Genomic DNA, 21,371 nt, shown 5'->3' with positions numbered 1-21,371 from the left:
AAGGCAGTATTCAAGCACTTTCAGTTTGGGTTTGTTTTCACAGGCTGTCTTCATGCATATGTGCCTTTTTCTTGAACAAGGGATGGTATTTGGAGCTGCAAAACAGTGACAGTTTCTGAGGGCATTTCTAGTCTGCACTTTCCCTTCACAACCTGCCCAGGGTTTGGGGGAGGCACGTGATCGTCTCCCAGGGATTGCACAACTCCCACAGCACTGAAAGCATCACAATTTGTTCTCTTTGACTTCCTGCAGACAGTCTAATTATATGAAAGAGCATCGCTCTGCATTTGGTCAGAAGATGTATTCTTAGCTGAGTTTACCTAATGCTTTCCTGATTTCTGTGGTTTTTGTTCTTCTCCCCCCTCCTTGAGCTGGACAACAATGTGATCTTAGTCCAGCAATCAAGTATGAAAGAGAACCCATATGTATAAAGTATCTTCCTCATGCTGGAACTTGTCCAGAAAAGACAAATTGGCTTCATGCAGGAGGTCTGGTTTTGCCTCTTCCCATTAAAAAAAGAAAAAAAATATCTGACATGAGAAGTGTCTTGGGGTAAGTCAGGGCAAGGCAGTGGCCATGGTCATAGTGCTGAGCTATGCTGTCACACCCGACAGCTCAGAGATGTGGTGGTGCCTCTGCCAAGGCCAACACAGGTTAAGTTAGTGATAGGAGGGGTGCTGCCACTTGTCCCCTGCACCCCAGGGTGAGCAGCAAATGTATTGACATTCCTGAATGACAGGGTCATTCAGAGGAGGCTTTCAAACAGTCCTCGCTGGTTGCAACAGCATTCACTGAAGTGCACACCTGGCATTACCTGAAAAACTCAGCCCGTGGGTAGAAAAGCTGGGACTGCTGCAACAAAGAAGGACCTGGCAGGTCTCGGCATTTTTGGGGGTGCGACGATGTGGTAGATATCATTTAGCTGTGTGTGGGGTGACAGTGTTGCTGTTCCCTTTCTTTGTTTTGCTGCCAGACAGTGAACCTCTCTGAAGGGCTCTGGCTTTAGAGAGGTTGGAGGGCAGCTCTATTCCTGCTGAAAGTGGTGGGAAATTTTGCAGCAAGCAATCTGTGGGATAAACAGGCAGATATTCTTGGGAGGAAAAATCTTGCGGTTTCTGTCAAATTTGCTGTTCCCCTATTCAAGCTCCAGTTAAAGAGACTTTTGCAGCTGACAGTATAATCTCCAACCTGGAGGTGTCAGATGGACCCAGTCCTGTGGGACTCCCTGGCCTTGCAGATCTCCTCTTCCACAGCCAGTTATCTGGCCTCATCTCCTTTCTCAAGCAGGCCACACACCCCTGATAGTGACTGAGACATCAAAGCTTGGCTCTCCTTTGTGTGTCACTTTGGTGCAGGTGAGGCCCAGCTCCCTGTGTGGCTGCTCAGGGGCTGTTTCTATCCCAGGACTGAGGGGCAGCTTGGTAGTGCTGGACCACTAGTACATTGTTCTGGGGGCTTCCCACCTTCCTGCTGATGGGGACGTCAGTGCTGGTGACAGTCAGACATGGAGTACGCTGCTGCTTTCCTTTTGGCTCACAGTCTGAATCCGCGGGGCAGTCCCACCGGCTGCAAAAACAACACTGTCCTTCTAACCAGGCCACCCAACCTAGCAATGATAGATGCGGTTGTGTTTGAGGTTGAGTTAGCTTCCTCTCCCACCTCCAGCCTGTGCAGCTCTGGTGGCTTCATGCCTCTTGTCTCTGTGCTAGGAAGACGAGTCCGGTTCTTGCTCTCCTTGCAAAGTGACCCAAGGCAATGCCCCTGCCCCTTTGTGCAGCCAGAGGGGCTGGAAGGGAGCAAACCCACTGCCCTGGCTGGTTGATATGGGCCTGAGAGGAAGGGGGGGGGCTTGACCTTTCGAATAAAAGCCGCATTAAATTACAGGAATACTGGTGGCTGTGCCACTATGGGCAAGGGCAAAACATAGTTATTTGTCAAGGTTAACCACCACCATTGACCTCTTGCGGACAGCTAAAAGCTGTGGTGCAGCTACCACTGCACTGCGGCCTCTCTGAGCACGAGGCCGTGTGGGCTGTTATCCAGGGAAAAAGGCTCAGTAACTTTTCCTCCCCTTACACTTACTGGCTCTACCTTTTAATTTGGCTTTTCTGCTGTTGTTACCTAGTGGTGATTAAAAGTGTGGTGATGTAGTTGGGGAACGGGTCTGTGAATGTACAGCCAGGCAAGGGAAGCCCTCAGCCTGCTGGGGATGTAGGCACTGCTTAAGCATTTCCTTTGCTCGGCTCCTTCTCAAGACTTGCTTTGTTCAGTCTGACTTACCCTCTCTGAGCTTGTCCTCCTTCAGGCTGTCATTACCCACATGCAGATTTAAATTTCGATGAGCTTTAATGAGGCCAAGTTGTAAGTTAAAGCACTGTTGTTTCCTCTCCACACTGGCCAGAAGTAATTTCCATTCTTGTTCCTGCAGCCTTGTTTTCAACCCAAATAACCTCCTCCTGTTTCTGCACTCCTTTTCCTGTGTGTTTCGCAGGCAGACTGTAAGATGAGGGTTGTGTAAGAGAACTGGGGCCTTGAATTTAGGTCACCGTTACTCTCAGATGTGGTTCCTGCTGCAGACCATGCTGTGTCTCCAAGCCAACACTTGCTGGCATACCTGGAATAGCCAGGACATCTGCACGTGAAGTGGAGCTGTGCTTTTGCCTCTTGGTGGGGGGGTGGCTTTGGATGGAGTTGTCATGCCAGGCTGGATGCCCCATCAGTCTTAGGGGGGGGTGACAGCTACTGTGGCAGTGCTGGTAAACTGCTTGGGATTTGCCCCTAGGCTGCTTTGGCAGGCGGGAAGTGTGTGAAGCCTGGCAGTGCTGTGGTTTGAAGGTGCTACCCAGGGATTGCCTGATGGTAAACACTGCCGCGGCCACTCGGACACAGGAATCCCTCTAGCTGCATGGTCAAGTGCATCTTCACCTTTCCCATATTTTTACTTGACTTGCAGAGCCCACCTCAGCCAGACTGGGCTTTTCCCAAGCTGTGCCCTGGCTCTGATTTTTGCAGCTGAGCAATGTCCCCTCAAGAGCTGCCCCTGGGAAGTAGGGAAGGGGGGGTGGCTGCAGCTTAGCTTTGGGGACAAACAAATGGATTAAGCACAGCTGTGCAGAGGCAGGAGTCAGCCCGGAAGATGGTGCTTCGAGTTGGAGCTGGTTCCCAAGCTTCTTCTGCTCCCCAAACTTTCTGACTCACATCCTGCATCTTCTACCATGGTGTGCAGATGCTGTCCTTCGCTCTAGGCATGTTTCAGAGTAGTATCAGAGCCCTCCTGAAAGCCATAGAGCAAAACAGTGCTCCACTCTAAGGGAAGTGTTGGTCAGGCCCATAATAAACATCAAACTCTGACATTTAGCACATGTAATGTTGTTCATCCAGTTTTAAAGAGGAAACATTATCTAAGTGCTCCTCTGAAAACTAGAGCCACCCACACTTAGTTTTGTTAGGTTTGGCAGGTTTGACCTGGGTAATATTGCTATTACTTCCAGCATATAACATTCTGAATCTCTTATAAACTGTGCATTTTACTGAATGAAAAGCTTCTCTGTGTGTTTAAAAAAAATCTCTCCCCCCCCAGCTCATTCTTGTGATAGAGAACAAACAAGGAAAAAAATTCATAACTCCCTAAACTGATAGAAAATGAGCACAGTCATAACAGGCCTACGTGGCTTTAGCAATGCAGCTGAAAAGGGAAAATGAATAAACCTGCCACTCCAAAAGTGAAAGGCAGAGCTGAAAAATTCTGCCATTTCAGCTGCCTGGCCCTTCTCCCCCTGTGCTAGTGCAAAAATAGCCTCGTCCCCTTGTACAGGCCAAAAGGCAGTGCTCCTCTGCAGGGCTGTTCCTGCAGACGCCACACTCAGCAGCACACATAAAGTGCATGACTAGAGGATATCCTAAATTAATTTACATAGATATATATAAATATATGCGTGTGTGTGTTTTGTATGAAATATGAAACCAGCAATTTCTTAGCCAACCCCTTAATTTGTGCAAGCATAATGGAAACTACCCACACATTTTTCCATTAAAAGTTACAAAGGGAAGGGAAGGGGGGGACTGGTGATAGACAAACACAGGCTCTCTCAGCTGTCACAGAGGTGCCATGCAGCCGGGCAGCAGCACAAGCTCGCACCAGTTTGCTGGAAAAAGTGTCATCTGTGTTCTGGTGCTTGCTGCTGGTCTCCCTGCTCACACCCTTCCTCCTCAGTGCTCTTTGCTCCCTGTATCTGAAAGGGGACATGGCCATACTTGTGCCTGTGCAGGTGCCCACAGTGAGCACAGAGGTCCGGAGCCTGTCCACCTGTTTTGCAGGCTTCCTCTTCTGGATAAACAAGAGAGAGCTCTGTCTTGCTATTGCCACTCTTGTGGTGTCAGGTGGTTCTGTGGGTTATAAACAGGCTCTCTGCCCTGCCAGCTCCTTGCCCCTACTAGAAGCAGCACTCGCCTGGTTTCTGTGTCATCTGTCCAGCCTGAATGAAAGTAATTTTCTCTAAGGATGGATGAATGTGACTCTGTGCCACCCAGCAGGCGCCCACTGCAGCGAGTCACGCTGGGTGGCTCCAGGTGTGCCTTGATAGAACAAGGACAGAGTGTGAGGGGAGGCCCGGGCTGCAGCAGTTGTGCCTCAGGCAGCTCCCTGTGCCAGGACCATGAAGGGCAGGGGCTCCTGCTGCCTTCCTGATGCTGACCAGGGGAACCGTCACAGGTAAGGGACTGTGGCATTAGGGCTTTCTATGGCCTGGCTAAATTGCTCATATATGCAGTCACCAGCAATGAAGCATCAGGTTCCTCAGCAGGGAACCATTACTTTCCCTCCTTGCCTGCTTTCGGATTGCAAGTGTTTGGTGCATCAGTTGTTCGTTGCAACCAACTCTACAGTCTATCTCAATGAAAATGCTGTATCTGGGAAAGGCAGTCCTATAAACTCATGAGCTTTTTTTGAAATAATGTGTTGTGTTGACAGTGCTAACCATTTTGCACAGTGGGGGGCAGGGGGAATGCAGCTGGTAACTAATGCAGGACTGTGAGGATTTTTGTCTGTGTGTATGTTTTTGTTTTTTGCTATATTGTCCTATAACCCATATGCAGCACTGCGGGTTGTGTTAGTGGAATTTTGCTGCTCAGCAGCTGTCCGGGCAATGTGAAGCCAGGCCCACTCATCCTTTTAACCATCAAAGGTACAAGTTCAATCCTTTTATGGCTGCCTTGGGGCACTGCTCCACACATCTCTCTCAGCAGCAGTGCCAGCTGAAGGCGTTCCTGCCAGCTTGCCTCTAGAGCTGTGCAGTGATCTCTATCTGTTGGTTGAGGGGGGTTAAAAATAACTTGGTTGACTTGACTGGTCCCTTTTTCTGCGCAAAGAGCTGTGCTTGCCCAAGAGAAAGGGAGTGCAGAGGAACAAGAGGCCAGCAGGTGAAAATGCCCAACTCTGGCTTTGCTGATGAGAAACAGGGAAACAGAACTGCTCAGTCACTGCAAAGTCTGTATTTTGAGTTTCCTTTTGGGAAGCAGGATGGCTACTAGCAAAGGACTCCCTGAGGATTGCTCAGGCTTGAGTCCATGAGCCCCATTTAGTTCTGCTTGTTTCAATCTGTCTCAATATCTTTGGTTGGGTCTTCCAATATGCCCATTCTGCAGTAACTTAGGAACCTAACAACAGCTCGTTCTAACAACCGACCTGTGCCTGGGAACCTAAGACCACAAAACCTGCCTCAGCTTCTACTTGAATATGAAGATACCTGTATTTAAGAGACTAAGCCAGAACCGGCCATGGTAAACTCCAGCACTTTGCTAGATCTACTGCACAAAGTCATTTCAGGTACAATTTCAGTCTTTGTGAGAGGAGATAAGGAAAACAGAGAAAAATAAAAGCAGCCCAGCCCTGAATGGATCACAGTTCATTATAAATTAGGGCTGACTTTGTTTTTAATGAAGACCATTGCTTAAGACTGCAGAAGTGCGAATACTTGCTTGATTGTGCCCCAGGACTCATCCTGTGAAAAACCTGGTAGGTCTTTGTTAGTGGTTATTAGGCTTACTCAGAATTTCTAGCCTCGGCAAATTATGAGTGGTAACACTTGAAACTTTGTGCGACGTTTATTAGAATAATTTTTCCTCTTCCCTGACACTTTGTAATGTTCAGTATTAATGGTGTAGTAGCACTTCTCAGTATCACCATAATTTACTAATCCATAAACTGCAGGGATGTGTTTTATATTTCAAGAATTGTGACTGCCCTCTCATCACCCTCCCTAAGAAACCTGAGACTGTTGTTCTCCCTGCATTGCTAAGTGAAGTAAAAAGCAGAGGTCTCTCCCCTATGTTGCAGAAAATACCTGTCTTCCCTATTAAGTGACTGATCCTGGAGTTGCTTATGCCTTTCATCCATCTGCTGTCAATTTGACTGCGCTAGCTAGTGGCTCCTCCTTATGACCTTGCAAGAATTTGCAAAACCTGGTTTCTATAAAAATTAAAGGGTGATCCCCATGTTTACCCTCTTGCTCAACTGACCATGTTTCGTCACTACCAGCTAGTGCTAGAATTTATCCACGTCTCCTCTCATCTCTGCCTCAAGCCTGCATCTGGGAAGATCCGATGACTTGGCCAAGATTTCCAGCTGCTGAAGTTACCTCAGAAGATCAGGCGCTGTGGCGTGTGTGCAGTAACTTTGCCTGGGCCGCTGTCTTCCTGGAAGCTTGGTGCACAAGTGCAGTGCTGAGGCTCTGCAGCCTGTCAGACCAGGTTTGGTTGGAGTAGGAGTCCATGGTCCATGCTGCTTTTGCATCCTCTGATTTGCACCACCTGTGCAGACCTACATGGGCCTGACACTTCCCAGACTCGGTGGACTTTATTCTGCGTGTGTTAATGCTGGGGGGGCTGTGCACACATGTCTGCAAAGTCACAATCAACCAGCGCCTGAAAGGCCAACAGAGCAAAGATGTGCAGTATATGTGTATGTGTGTGTCTGTGTCTGCAGCAGAATTGTCTTTCATGGCTGTCTTGAATCTTCCAGCTAAGAGTGGCTGCAGTGCAGGACAGGCTGTACCACTGCATGATGTTCCACATGCAGCACACACGTCTGCATCAGACCACAGAACCCCAAAACCGGCAATTCTCTAGTAACGTGGAACCTTAGTTTTCCAAATGACGACATGGACTTGCAGCAAGAGAGCCTTTTACAGGATGGAACTGTGTTTATTTACCCATGGTGTAATTTTTATCTTTCATGAGAACGCAGGTATCAGAGGCTTAATTACAGGATTATGTATGTAACCTTGCACTTTATAAAAATTTGTAAGTAAAACCTTTGCCTAACAACAGTCTTGTTCTTGGCAATTAAGTTCCATCTACAGAAGCCTTTCATGTTAGAGACATATCCTGCATGTGAATTATTGTTACAATTCAATAAATACTTTACAAAAATAATGCTAGCTTTTTTTTTTTTTTTTTTTTAAAAAAAAGACATTTTAACTCACCAATAGTTCCTCCCAGACAGCTTCCTTTAAGAACAGCTTCTTCTGCAGGACACTGTGCACTCAGCTTATGATAAAAGGGGGGAAAGGGCTGGCTGCATGCTTTATCTCAGGTAATTTAGGAACATGTAACACACTTTTCCTGTTCTTTAAAAAAATAAACTTCTTTCTTTTAAGAAAAGAAAGAAACAATCAGATCTAAAGAGTCTTTATATTAAAAATTAGGAATCAACTATTTTTTTTTCTCTCTCCTTTGACACTTTCCTTCGCTGGCCTCACTCCTCCAAAGACTTAGGGTGTGCTTAGTTTACAGGTAGCTGCCCTAAAGATCTGCTCCCCAGCATAAGGCATCAGCCCTGATAGCTGTAGCTCGGTGTCTGAGATGTCTCTGGGAGTGGGCTGTCCCTAACTCTTGCAGAACCACTGCACTGGGACTTGTTCTGCTCCACAGGAAACCACCGCCACATCTCCCTGCAAGCCCACCCCAAATGGACTGCAAAGACCTGAGCTAGTAGGTAATGGGAAGAATTCCAAGAAAAAAAAATGCTAGTAACTGTCTACATTAACTTTTGAGCATTACCCTTCCAAAAAAAATTCTTCCTTTCTTAGATATGACTAGTCATGAAATCAATTATAGAGAACTGATGTTGTAGGTGCATTAATCTTGTAAACCATTCCCATATGGAAGAATACATTCTTGAGTCCTATTGTTTATAACAACTTTTAAATATGTGCCCTCCTCAGCTGGGGCCTTGGGGCCTGATGATGGCAGCTGCCCCCTCCCCACCCCTGCCCCTCCACCTCACACTTATGTTACAGTTGGGGAATAAAATGAAATGCACATCATTAAATGAACATTATTGCGGTATAAAATCCTACCAGGACAAGTTTTATGTATGGCTGTATGTAAAAATAGGTGTGTGTGAGATAGAGAGATATGTGTTTATAAATTACACACACTATGAAAAATACTTATGTATTATATTACAACTATATACATTCATTAGAAAGAAACTGATCAACTCCTGTCAAGGAGACAATGCAGCAGCCCTTATCAGTTCTTTGGCATCCAGGAAACGAATGCTACTTTGTGTCTGAAGAAGAAGACAAGCTTCTCAGTATTCCCTTGCTTCTTGAAATTGCTTGTAGTAGTCTTCATCTGAAGGGTTTTCTGTGCACTTCTGCCCATTGTTCGGAGGCCGTGCTTCATTGTACCGGCTCCAGTCACCTTTGCATATAATCCAAGGCAGAATGTCCACTTTGTAATGGAGTTCTGCTGAGAATTCGATGCTGATCAGGTTGGGTGTACCTGCCCCTTTCCCTCTGGTAATCAGCTGCATGTTATCATCATAGCAGCAGTGCTGCGCTGCAAGCGTTGTGCTTTCCAAAGAGAGCATGGAGCGGATGCAATATCGTGCGGTTGGCTTGTAGATCTCCAGTTTCTCCTTCGGACCGCTCGCATCTTTCCAGCGAAAGTTTTTCCTCTTCATTCGATCATAGATCTCAGCAGTGCTGTATGCAACCTCTCTGGGGTAGGAGCACGGGCAGCTGGGAAGATCGTTGACCACTTTGTGCATGTATTTCTTCAAGAACTCACTTTTGCAGCTCATCCATCTTTCACAGCTATCGGTATCTGGTTAAGGGCAGGAAGCAGAAACTTAAGATACATATTGAGCATTCGGGTTCGTATGATCAGCAGTAACAAATTAGTAAAGCCCAAATGTTCAGCACCGGTGCTTTGCTTAACAAAGAAAGAGCAGGCCAAGCTTGCCTCCCTGCCTGCAATGTGTTAATGTGCTGTCTTGTCAGATAAAGAAGTGGGGAGTGACTGGCTTCAGGGCCTCAGGCACTTCTAGTCTGAATTGCAGTGCAGCACCGTGCCAGTAAGAATCCTTGACATTTCTTTTACCTGGCCAATTCTGATTAAGCTGCTGATATCCTCATATTGGCTGCACAAGAGACACTATCATGACTTTACAGGAGACAGAACTGAAATAGGAAATCCCTGTGGTTTTACGCCAGTCGACAGCTTAAACCCCACTCACCTTGTAAGAACAGCAGATTCAGATGCTGAAGGATTAAGTTTCTCATGACACTAGAAATACCAAGACGGCAAGCAAGGCCTGGATTACTTTTTCTGTAGTTCATTATTAAGCCCTAGTTCAGTCTTTTCTTTTAACTAACCAATACTTTTTTTCCTATTTGGCCTCCATCTTCCCTACAGGGTATGTCAAGCAGCTTTAGTTCAGACATGGAGACTGACATCTTAGCTGGCAAATGCAGCCAAAACTGATTCAGATGCTAAAAGGGCATATATGACACATAATATCAGAGTGTCTGTACATTAGGAGGACTTAATGGCACCAGAGCCATGACGAAGAGTTGGCATTGAAGAGATTTATAGACTAGTAGCATATTTAAGACTGGCACTTTATTATTTTGTAGGAGTCTTGGGAGAATCCAGTTAAAAATCTCATAGCTAGAACAGTATTTAAGGTGCCTGTATTATGCTATGGGCTTTCAAAAAAACCCTGCACATCTTGCTCCACACTTACCTAACGGGACTGTGGAGTAAGGCAAAGATGGGGACTCTGACAGCAAACATTCTTGAAAAATATCTGCTTAATGATCTGTGTCCTGTTTTTCTATCCCCTTAAAGAGTCCTATCCCAGCTGTCATTAACTATTGTGCTCTAGCACCATAGGAGGGAGGTGCTGGATTACATTATTTATCCAATCAATCCAGCATCTGGTGTCTAAGAGTGACTACACTGTTGGAGGGATGAAATCAGAACATTATAGAGCTTGGGCTGAGTTTTAGATCAGTGTCAAGTCACGCCCTATAAAAGTGCTTTGGCAATGCCCCCCCTGCAGCACGCAGTTATAAAAGCTATGCATGCTCATTCCAATAACTGTCTTTTTAAAATTTATTTTAGAGTTGTACCTAAAATGCTTTTATAGTATCTTCTATGTGAGGCTTTTGCAGCAAAATGCTAAACAGTGTGGGTTTCCCCCCCCCCCTCCATTAGTGTGGAGCCTTACAGCTCTTTTCTCAACTAGGACGGAGAGTCACCATTTTATAATGAAAGAGGCACAGAAATTTGCTGACTTAAGAGGGGAAAGATTCTATTACAGAAGCAAGCTAAGGTTGTGATTGTAAACTTACGCAAGATAATAACCGGCCATTATTACTGACATTTTTAACGGTAAACTCAAAATCTTGGTCCCTCAGTGAGAGCTGAAACAGGGAAATCTAAGTAAGTCTCTTATCTATTACTGAAAGCTGGAGTAGGCTGCTTACCCACTTCAAACAGTTTGGTAGCATTGAAGTCTTCACTTCCTGCAAGTAAGCTCACTTCTGTGGCAGCTGTTCGGAAGGTATCTTCAATCCCTAAGATAAACACGTGTTAGTCGAGGTGGTGTTTTCCTACTAAAACACAATGCCATCAGCTGCCTCCCCACCATCCCCTCCTTTCCCAGGTCTGCAAGGTGCTGTTGACTGGTAGGGAAGTAATCTGACATGGCTGCTGGAGGGAGCTTTCATTTAAAAGTATAATGACCAAGGAAAATTAAGCATTAGCTTAGTCCAAAGGGGAAAAGTTGTCAAGTTTTAGTGCTTCCCTAATGTTTAGTGTTTCCCTAATGTTTCTGTGCCACATAGCCTTAAAACAAATGTCTCTTCAAAGAAGTATCTGAACAGGTTTGTTTTTTTTGTTCATCACCATTGAATTAAAGACCTCCAGAGAGAGCAGAAAGCTCTTTAATATGTGATAACTATATGGTTAATAATGAAGTCTGTTCACCATTCATCTTCTTGCCAATGAACTTTCTCCTGATCTCTTGAACTGGGGCATAATAGTGGCTTGCAAAGCTTCAAAACAGCCTCAGGCTGCTTTTCAATAAAATTATCATAGGGTTTTGCCTTAACTCCAGCAGTAGACGAAGAATAATAGATACCCAAGAACCCATTACAAGGCAGTAATTCACTGCTGGAATTATAAACAGCAGAAGCTGAGCTTTGCCCTTGTAATTTAAAAAATGTCAGCACAGCCTCAAAGAGTGAATATATTTTGCTTGCTGATCGTTGGGGGTCTGTTATATGACATAATATATTATTTCAAGTTTGCCACTGTTTGATGCTAGCTGGTAATAAATACTGGAGAACATAACTGGGGGCTACGTGCTTTCTTCTGGAATTAACCCTTTATTATTGAGGTTTTAGGATGTATGACAGCATCCAGAACCATTTTTCTCCTCAACTGCCTAGCAGTCATTACCTTACAACGGATGCAGACATCTATCTGCAAGTGAGAAACTTCTCTCCAGCTCTCTCACTGAGGCTCCTAAGTCTTCTCTCCAGCACTGCTGACATTTCACTTCCCATCAAAAAAATCCTGACCTCCAGTTTAAGAATTTCTGCCTTTCTGAGTCATTAAGTAAACTCAGTGAAATGCATACCACCACGGCATGTGTTTTTACTTCTCTCTGATCTTGAGAAGTAATGAAATTGTACATACCCCATGCACTGTGGCAACTACTGCATCACTCCATTACAAACTTGCCTAAATCCAAACACAGCAGCATTTAAAGGACATCATGGGACAGTTTTCCACAGCAACTTTAATTTTTTTTTATGTGGGTTTGAGTGCTCTGCCCTGCTTTCACTAAAGCAATAACTGTGTGATGGTAAGGACACCTCTGGTACTGGCATTTAAATGTCAATCCCCATAGATGGGCAGGAACTAAGGTCGACTACACGTCCCTTCATCTCACTGTGCACAGCTGCTGCAGGACCAAACTTGCTGTTTTATAATTCTCCAACTATCAAGCAACATGTAATGAAACAGAGATGACATTTCCACCTTAACACTGACTTTCCAGGACAGGAAATTTTGTATCTTAATGCCAAATGAACCCAAAATCCCTGGAGAAAAGTGGGTATTAAAAGTAGTTTTGTTTTGTTGTTTGTTTTTGTGGTTTTTTTTTAATACTAATACATGTGGAGATTTAAAGCAACTCTGTACACTTTAGGCAGAAAACTTAAAAGCCATTTTATTGGGGGGAGCTATTTGTTCACATGACAGGCATGCCCCCTTACTGTACAGCGGAACACGAGCTCGCTGAAGTAACAGACAACGCTGCTGTTTTGAAATTCTAAAATTAATACAAATTTGTTTCAAGAGAGCAGATTACACCCTTTGGAATACAAAATGTACTTTGCACAAAAAGGACTACCGTAACCTAAAAAAAGCCTGTCTTTGTCTTTTAAACCCCAGGGGACAGCAGACTGCATCTAGCAGCATATTATTACTAGCAAAGAACCTGCCATTTCATAAATGCCCTTGGAAGCCTCTTCCCACCAAAACTCTTTATCTAGCTGGGGCACAAGGTGGGCTGTCCCGCCCTCGACTGCCCCTCCCCCTGCCCCTGGAGGGCAGTTCAGGTAGACGTGCCCTCACCTGGGCAGTTGGGCCTGTCGCAGGTCCGTGACTCGGTGGCAGTGCAGGCGTACCCACAGGACCTTGTCCGCTTCTGGTTGCCGCTTCCACAGGTGACGCTGCAAAGGGACCACGGGCTCCAGTCTCCCTCACCATCAATATAATCTGTGTAAGAACAAAGATGAGGAAGGAAATGAAGAAACAAAACTCCTACTGCTCAAAACGACCGTGTAGTGTTTTTTATTAAGAAGGCAAAACAAGAACGGAATCCAGATGTCTCTACCTGAAGCTCAGGCTAAATGCCAGGCGTAAGCCTGCTGTTTAAATGGTTTTCACACTTGATGCTCCTCAGGGAAATGCATGCAACTTTATTTGAAAAAATATTTCCTTTCTCTTTTGACCTTTTGGCAGCTGAGAATCCTCAGCTGCAAAGCTGGGTCATGAACTAACAGTACACATCTATTCTCATAATTTCCCTGTATATAGGAAGAAGTTTTCTGACCACAGACTAATCAGGCACAGGATAAATGAAGCTTTCTTTTCAAAATACAGCAACAGCACAACAATACTAAATTAATTTTTATGCCACAATGCACATTGGACTATGGGAGGCTGAGGGTCATGCATGGAAACTGCAATCCTGTTTTTCCATTTCTTGAAGAGGAAACATATCAGAAAAATAATGCCACGGATACAGGGAGCTGCATATGTGTCTTGCACCCAGCACAACATGCAATTTATAGTGTTTCATGTGAATTATTAAGTAACATCGGATCTGTTTACCAGCAGGAATCGTCTGAAAATGAGACATGACTTTATTCTCTTCTGGTAGAGAGGCCCGGGCAAGCGATACCGAGTCTGCACCACCTTGGCTCAGTGTCAGTTTAAGTATCTAAACCCCTTAGAACCCATTTCCTTTATTTGCTGAATTAACTGTTGCACATACCACCTTGTGAAGGCCATTAAATTGAGGCCATGGACCAATCCCAGTTTTCTTGCCTTCCCACTGGTCTCCCCAGATCCGTGTTGTCTCTCGCTAGGGAATGTCTGGCTTACTGGATTTCTCTGCAGCCTACAGGAGATGTTTAACGGACCCTGTAATCATAACTTGCAGCCTTTGCTCATTTGAGTTAAGCCAGGACTGGTAGCAAAGCAAAATTGGGCTTACTGACTCCAGCTCTGCCCTATAGCTATAGGCTGACCATGTATGTACCAGGCAAGACACAGGGACAGATCCCTGGCTGCACTGGCCCCTGTGCTACACGCGATTCCCACTCCCCCCCACTGCCATACTGTCTGGGGGCTTCCTGAGCTGGTTAGTAGAACACGTAACTTGATTTGTACCATATGTAATGACTGATGACAACTCTGTGGGGTGCTATTAAACATTTATTGCCAGGAGTATGGGAAGGTTATATATCTCACTTGTAGCACGCTGCCTAGATGGGAGTTCCTCGTGGCAGGGACCTTATGTGGTTTTACACTTTTCTCAGTTACACTGCTGCTGGTCAGGAAGCCACCACACGAATCAGGCGTCCATGGTGTGATGGGTAGGACCATTGCCCTTGCTACATACTGCCTGTATGCAAAGACCTGCAATTCTGGCATCTACCAACAGATGAGCCCTTCAGCACCCTGAAGAGACATAAAATGTCTTGGGAAAATGTGATCTGCCCTCTCTCCCTGGCCCTGCTCTCCCTCCCAGCTCTTTTCCAGCTCTGAATTTTTTTCTCCACTTGCCTGGTGAGGAAGAGGGAAGGTGAGCAGGTGTGATGCTTGTCAGAGAGCCCAACCTGGGAGGCCCAGGAAGGGCAAGCAAAGCTGTGCAGTGCTTTTTGGCAGAGGCAGGATGAGGGAGACAGAGCTATGAAATGTGTGAGCAGGTCAGTGAGTCGAATGAGCGTAAAAGCCCTATGTGGGCAGGATCTGTGGATACATCCTCCTGGCCAAAGCCAATGGCACATGACATTTTAGGTTAGTCAGCAGGTCAGGAGTCTTTTCCAGTTAGTGGGGTGTTCTGGTGTGTAGACAATTTTTAGGCCTGAACTAGCCAATGTTTATATTGCACTATGAAACACACAGTATCTACTATATGTCTATACAACTGTATCTATATTTGCATATATATATATATATATATATATATATAAGATTTTTAGCTGGAGCTCAACCTGTTTTTCCTAATTTTTTATCTGTAATTCATACTGGTTTTTTTCTACAATTATTTGTGACAACAATTTTATTTTACCTAGGTGAATAACTACCTATTATATGAATTCTTGGCAATGTAGTGTGCTGACAAATAAATGCAGGTGCAAAAAGAAGGGGTAGACTTTAATCTTCTGGCTACAAAATTTAATACATACATATAAATATACCATTCCACAAAAAGCCTCTCTCAATTATTAAGGCTCTAGGACTTAAAGTTAACCAAAAGAAGGGAAAAATAAGACTGAATCAGTACACAATGGCCACTCTGCAGTATCTGGAGAACGCAATAGAAGCGCCAGAGTAGCAGTATTGTGACTGTGTACCCCTGCTCTGACTAAAACTCTTCCGTATTTACACCCAACTTAAAACTAGGAGGCTCTGAGCTACGTCCTAGTTCACCCTCCCTTGAGTCATTCCCATGTGGAGAGTTACAGCCTCTTGGGGCAGTGAGTAACTGTAGCTCCTCTCTGTTTCTAGTTTCTGCAACTGTTTCATACAACAAGCTGAAAACAATTGTTTTCGCCATGACACATCTGGAAGAGAATTACACACGCAAATACACAATGTTCCTGCTGCACATGCCACTCCCCACACATGCACCAACATAATTTGTCTTACTTGTTTATCCACCAAATACTACCAGGTTTTAGATCCTGCTTATTTATCCAATAATTGTATTTTTGGTTCCCAAACCACCGCACGATTCTAAATTTGTACTTATCCTTACTCTAAAAATAAATATGAAACCTTCTTTCCTTTGTTTTTAAAAAAGTGCACTTGAGACTAAAAAAAGGCCCTCTTATGGGATAACTGGTATGATTTTCAAGATTATAGACTTACTAGAGGAATGCAGCTACCACAGTACAGCTTGTGCATCTGCACAGATTTGTATTTAAAAGCTGATGAACAAAAGCCACATGTTGAAAAATTCTGTTTTGCTTGGCCTACTTTCAGCGATGCCTCACCATTCTCATTTCCCCCAAACTCCTTTTTACAATCCCAAGATGCCCATAAGAGGCTTGGAATGCAAACTCACCATACTCTGGCTGCTCCTTGGACTCAAATGTCCGGTGACTGGGTGCATGACTATCCCACCCACCGAGAGGGTTTAGGAAGTTGCTGTCCTCAGTAGTGCTATCATACTTGTAGTCCTGGTCACCACTGCTCATGCGAGTCAAGGTGGAAGACCTCTGCCACCAGTTTCTCCAGTCAGGTGACGGGACTGGCCAGCTAGGCTTGCTGCTTTCTTTCTGCAGATCTTTCTCTGTCTCAGTGTCAGGGCCATCCACCACTTCAATGGTAACCTGTGGGATTCAAAACAGACCAGTCTGTCCATCACTATCTCCTCCTAGTCAGTGGGAAACTTTCTACACAGCAAAGACAAATGAGTGCTGTTGCCTTGAGGAGGGGCTGTGCAATACTGTAGGGTTTGCATGCTGTAAACCATATGCAGATTACTGAGTTCAGAGATATGCAGTGGCTGAGTGATTCCTTCTGCTACCTCTGCTGAACCAGACCTTGGAACAAAGGCTAGGAAAAATCCTGCACAAAATAATAACCCATGCTGTGCCTAAAACGTTTGCAGCAAAAATTTTCTGCCTTATGGAGAAAAGATGTTTAAACCCAAACATATAAATAAAACCAAAAACATAAAAATAAAACCAAATCTGCTAGGCTAATTAGGCAGAGGCCGAATTTGAGGCAAGTATGAAGCACACCAGCACGAGAGCCCGTTCTAAGGACTCGGGCTGACTCAAGCCAGGGCTCAAGCAAGTCCACGGGTGAGAAGGTGGCGGCGGCAGAGCCCAGGGCCCCAGCCAGGTCTGCACCTGCCTTGCCCTCTAGCGGCAGCTCAGCCGGGCCCCTGGCACAGCCTCCCCGCAGCACCAGCAGTGCCAGGGCACACCCGCTGGGCTGTCACCGTCCCCTGCAACCACGCTCTGCGGTGAGGAGAGTCAGCTGCTCCTTCAGCCATGGCTGAGCAGGTCACTTGCTGCTAAGCCCTCTGAAGTAGGTCCTCTTCTGTGCTGGAGATCATAATGGTACACAACCTGTTTATGGTTTCAACAGAAGCCCAGAGCCAAGATTCAAAGTCTGCTGCCCAATTCTCCTCTCACACATCATGAATGTAAATATAATTCTGTGCAGGGACCACCTTTGATTACTCTTTTTTTTGTGCTAAACAATATGTAATGATGAAACTCTTGGAAAAATACTGTGTATGCATGTAGGTGGCTATTTATGTAGAAATAGGACCTAGCCATCAGAAACCTTGGCTCTTTGTGTCATGCAAGCATAACGTGGCCACAGATAAATCTTAAATGCTCTGATGTGTCATCAGGTTGTTTAAAACCAGGAAAAACAGAACAATGTACTATTATGCTAAAAGCCATTTACATAGCTCTAAGGGTTTGCATTTTGGATAAAAGGTTTCATTTTATACAATTGTCATTAGTAAAATCCCAAGACACACACAAGAAAAGGAAAATAATATCCATGTTTTTTCAGCTACCTGTGATCCACAGAGGAGTGTGCCACAGGAAACAAACCAGAACTGCTGGTGTAGCTTCGTAGCTTCAGACACAGCTGCACAGACAAGACGATGACCACGCATCCTTTTTTGGAGAAAGGAGATTTTGCATCTACTTCATGTTTTGCATTTGACCATAGACCAAGCCATTGAAATGAAACAACTTTGAGGCTACTAAGAAGCTCCACTGGGAGAAAGAGCAAGAGTGAGGGAAAGTGCAGTTGTCAGCCTAATAGCATCTTTACACATGAGAGATTTCACTCCCAGACTAAATACGGAATTGGAACGATTACTTCATTAAACCTCAGCTTCTACAGACCAAGAATTTCATAAGTTTGAAAACATCAGGGTTAGTTTAGGGATTCAAAATTGTTGCATTTATCCAAGCAAAACAGAGTTTTCACAATAAGTGAAAGGAAATAGTGTTACTGAGCGGGTAACACTGTGCTGCTGGCCAGTCGTGGGGCTTTAGTACTGCCCAAGTGAAAATTAGTATGACTCTAGTACTTTAGTAGCAAGTATTTGTAAGACCACATTAGCTCTGTAATCAATGACTCAGTGAAGTGAAAAATAAAACAACAAACAACAGAAAACCAGGCCAAAACAAAACAAAAAAACCCAAACAAAGCTCTCTCATAAAAAAAGGCAGGGGGCACTGGATAATAATTCCATTTGCTTTGATAATCTGTAAGTATATGATGGTGAATCAGCAGGAACTTGCAGTATTTCAGCCAGGTACAGTTTGAAGAACCATAGGGATTTGATTTAAAATACTTATTCAGGATGCAAAGTCAGTTTAAGCAAAAGAGGATTTGTGGAGACAGAGATGCTTCTGCAGAGCTAGAGCTACAAGCTGGGAAACAGAGACAGGCCTAACACAAGCACCCGGCGTCATAAGGCCTCACCAGACCTCTGACAGCACCACCATGAACTTGATTTCAAGACATTTGCATTTCTGTGCAATCAGATATCCCTCTTTATCCTGTTTTTGCTACTGAAAATGCTTATTACAAAGGCCTTTAAAATGAGTTTTCCAATACACAGCCTTTTTTAAAAAAATGGGCATAACAAAAGCAAAATCCAGTGTTGTAGTCTGACACACACTTATATCCCTCCCTCCGCTGTTTTAAGCTTTGATTAACAAGTTGCTTGTTTAACACATCACCACAGAGTGAAAGAAATTCTACCAAGGATTGTCTGAACAGCTACTCTTGGAAATGAAAAAAAAGACAGCTTCAGTCGACTCTAGTTCAGTTTGTTTCCAGGCACTCAGCTATGCTCTGCCCAGCCCCATTTAACTCTAACAGACCTTCCAAAGGCAGGGAGAAAATCAGTGAGTAGACCCAGTAATCCCCTCACGGTGTGACCCAAAAGTTAGGGCAGAGGTGTGAGAAGAGGCTGCTGCTTCCAGTGAGCAATTGTTCCCCCATCCCAGTCTAAAATTTTGAAAAATCAGCATTCACTGAATTCTTCCCAGTACTTACAGACAGACTTAACAACATTGGCCCATGACTATATGTATGTATACCTATACAAGACATACACACAAACATGTATATTGTTTGATTGGTTTCTACACTTGGGTTTGTTTATAAAAAGAAAATAAGAAATCAGATCTAGAACTGGAGTCATTAAAAAAAGAGTACTTAAAGCAGCTCTGGAAAAGCTTTCATGCTGTGTAACTACTTGAACAAAAACATGTTTCTCAAAAATTAAAAAATACACCTGGTTTAGTATTTCTATCTGGGAGACTGTTTTAAAGACTTCATTTTTCTCTGTTTTCTTCTTCCAGTGATTATCAAAACTGTAAAGATTATTTTTTTCTCAAGTTTCCCAAACTGCCTATGGTGACATGGTTCTTGTATAAATCCACAACCATGTTCAGAAGTATTCAAACCTAAAATGAAGCCACTTTTACGGCTGCATGAGCTATAAATAAGGATGCTTCTCTAAAAATTGTTAAAACAATTGGCACAGGTATATTAAAAGAACAGATTTGCAGTCAATTCCTAATGAAACAAATGTATCAAGCACAGATGTCTTCTTGAGACACCAATGTCCAATTTTTTCCTGGCCAAAAATATACAGAAGATAAATATTATCCCTGCCTGTTGGACTGCACGAAAAGTTCTGTGTACTTCATCCTGTTTACTGAAATAATGTTCCTGAATTCACTTTATTGGTGTAAACATTGCCCTAAGCAACTGGAAGATTATGTTGCAGGAAGAACTACATTTGCAATATTGTGCAAGCAGTGGGTTCTATGACATTTCTTTCCTGTTTCCTTCAGGCACCTGATGCAAATTTTCAGTGCAGAACTTTCAGATCTGTAAATGTGGATGTCTGCAAGTCAGCAATGGGGTAACTGTAATAGCAGAATGAGTTAATTATCAGATATTGCAATGGTAAATTTAGGTTTACACCTTCAGTTAACCTTCAGTTAAAATTGTATCAGTAGTGACACCAATTTACTTCCAGCTATGTCATGACATCTCACTTAGAATAGTTTTCTGGACTTGAAGAAAAGGACTCCTAAAACTTGCTGGAAGCAAAGAAGACAACGTGACTCAAAACCTGAAATTTGTATTCAATGTTGTCAATCCTAGTTGAAATCTCTGATGAGACTAACTGAATCTCAGAATTCAAAATCTGGTTTGAAACCCAGCTCTGAACATTGCACTTTGCAGCAAGCTCTTGTTACACCATGACATTAAGAAGCAGAGGTAGTAACAGCCCTGGCATTGGAAGTGGTTTAACCATAGGACCCTGCTCTGCCCTGACCAGTCTCTCCAGCTCTGTGCTTCTGGCACTGCAGCTAGCTCAGGGAAGCAGGTGTACTGACCTGGGACGTAGTCTTGGGAGCAGGGAGTTCTCCATGATATAGACCCAGCCCGAGGGCTGAGAAAAAAGAAGACGTGCCCTCTGCTTTTCTGGGTCTTAATGTAATGAAAGGGACAGCTGCTTTGCTACTACCTTAAACTATTAAGCCTTAAAGGCATTATAAGAAAAAAGCACTAATGGAGCCCTCCAATTCTTGCTGTGCTAGACTGGGGATCAGATGTACTGGTTGGAGCTCAGTATTGCAGATACTGCTGAGTCTTTTGTGACAATGCTAACAATGTGTTATCTTCCAATGCACTGAAACCATTAGCTTCAAACGACAAATATAAATGCTACCTAAAAAATACACCTAATAAATTGTGTCAAAGGTGACATGGAGGTGAAGAAAATGGCCATTGATGAACTCAGAGGAGAGTTGGTTTGAAGTCTGCAGTTCATTTTTAAAAGCTGATCACACGGCCTTGTTTCTTTGTATCTGTGTATGTACCTAGAGCAGGTGGTTCTATGTAGGTATTTTTTTAAGAGAAGGCAGAAATCAAAGAAAACTAATAAAGCTTACACAGCAGCACTAGCATGGCATGACTGGTGAACATGGTCCACAGGCCTCATGCAAAATAATAAAGACAACAAATGACCACACAGGCAGCATTAAAAACTTCTGGCTTAAAATCACTCCTATGAATGACTACCAATCCCATAACTTAAAGCAAGGAAAATAATCACAACAGATTTAATCATAAACTGCTTTACTTCAGTTTTCTGGGGCACATAAACACTTTTTTAGGCCAGGAAGCCTACCTAACTCTGCAGTTTCTGCTTGGAACCTGTCACATCATTCAAAACATTTAACAAGTCCACCGCAACTGAAACTCAC

The 21,371-nt window shown here is 44.0% G+C and overlaps 2 protein-coding genes across 2 annotated transcripts in view; both read right to left on the bottom strand.

Moving 5' to 3' along the window:
- Window positions 1-5,222: 5,222 nt before the first annotated feature.
- Window positions 5,223-21,371, bottom strand: part of BTBD3 (BTB domain containing 3) — a 405,212-nt gene continuing 389,063 nt past the window's right edge. Inside the window, exon 5 of the mRNA XM_051614845.1 lies at window positions 5,223-5,232. The gene's annotated coding sequence lies outside the window, so the exon portion shown is untranslated. The remainder of the gene's footprint in view (window positions 5,233-21,371) is intronic.
- The window catches only part of ISM1 (isthmin 1), a 62,045-nt gene continuing 48,959 nt past the window's right edge, over window positions 8,286-21,371 (bottom strand). Inside the window, exons 5-8 of the mRNA XM_051615013.1 lie at window positions 16,163-16,430; window positions 12,937-13,080; window positions 10,779-10,868; window positions 8,286-9,111 (exon numbers count right to left, since the gene is read on the bottom strand). Coding sequence (XP_051470973.1) covers window positions 8,594-9,111; window positions 10,779-10,868; window positions 12,937-13,080; window positions 16,163-16,430 — 1,020 coding nt within the window. The 3' untranslated portion in view covers window positions 8,286-8,593. The remainder of the gene's footprint in view (window positions 9,112-10,778; window positions 10,869-12,936; window positions 13,081-16,162; window positions 16,431-21,371) is intronic.

This window comes from Apus apus, chromosome 3, assembly GCF_020740795.1.
Source record: "Apus apus isolate bApuApu2 chromosome 3, bApuApu2.pri.cur, whole genome shotgun sequence".
Taxonomy (NCBI): Eukaryota; Metazoa; Chordata; class Aves; order Apodiformes; family Apodidae; genus Apus; species Apus apus.
This window is presented reverse-complemented; position numbering and strand designations above follow the sequence as displayed.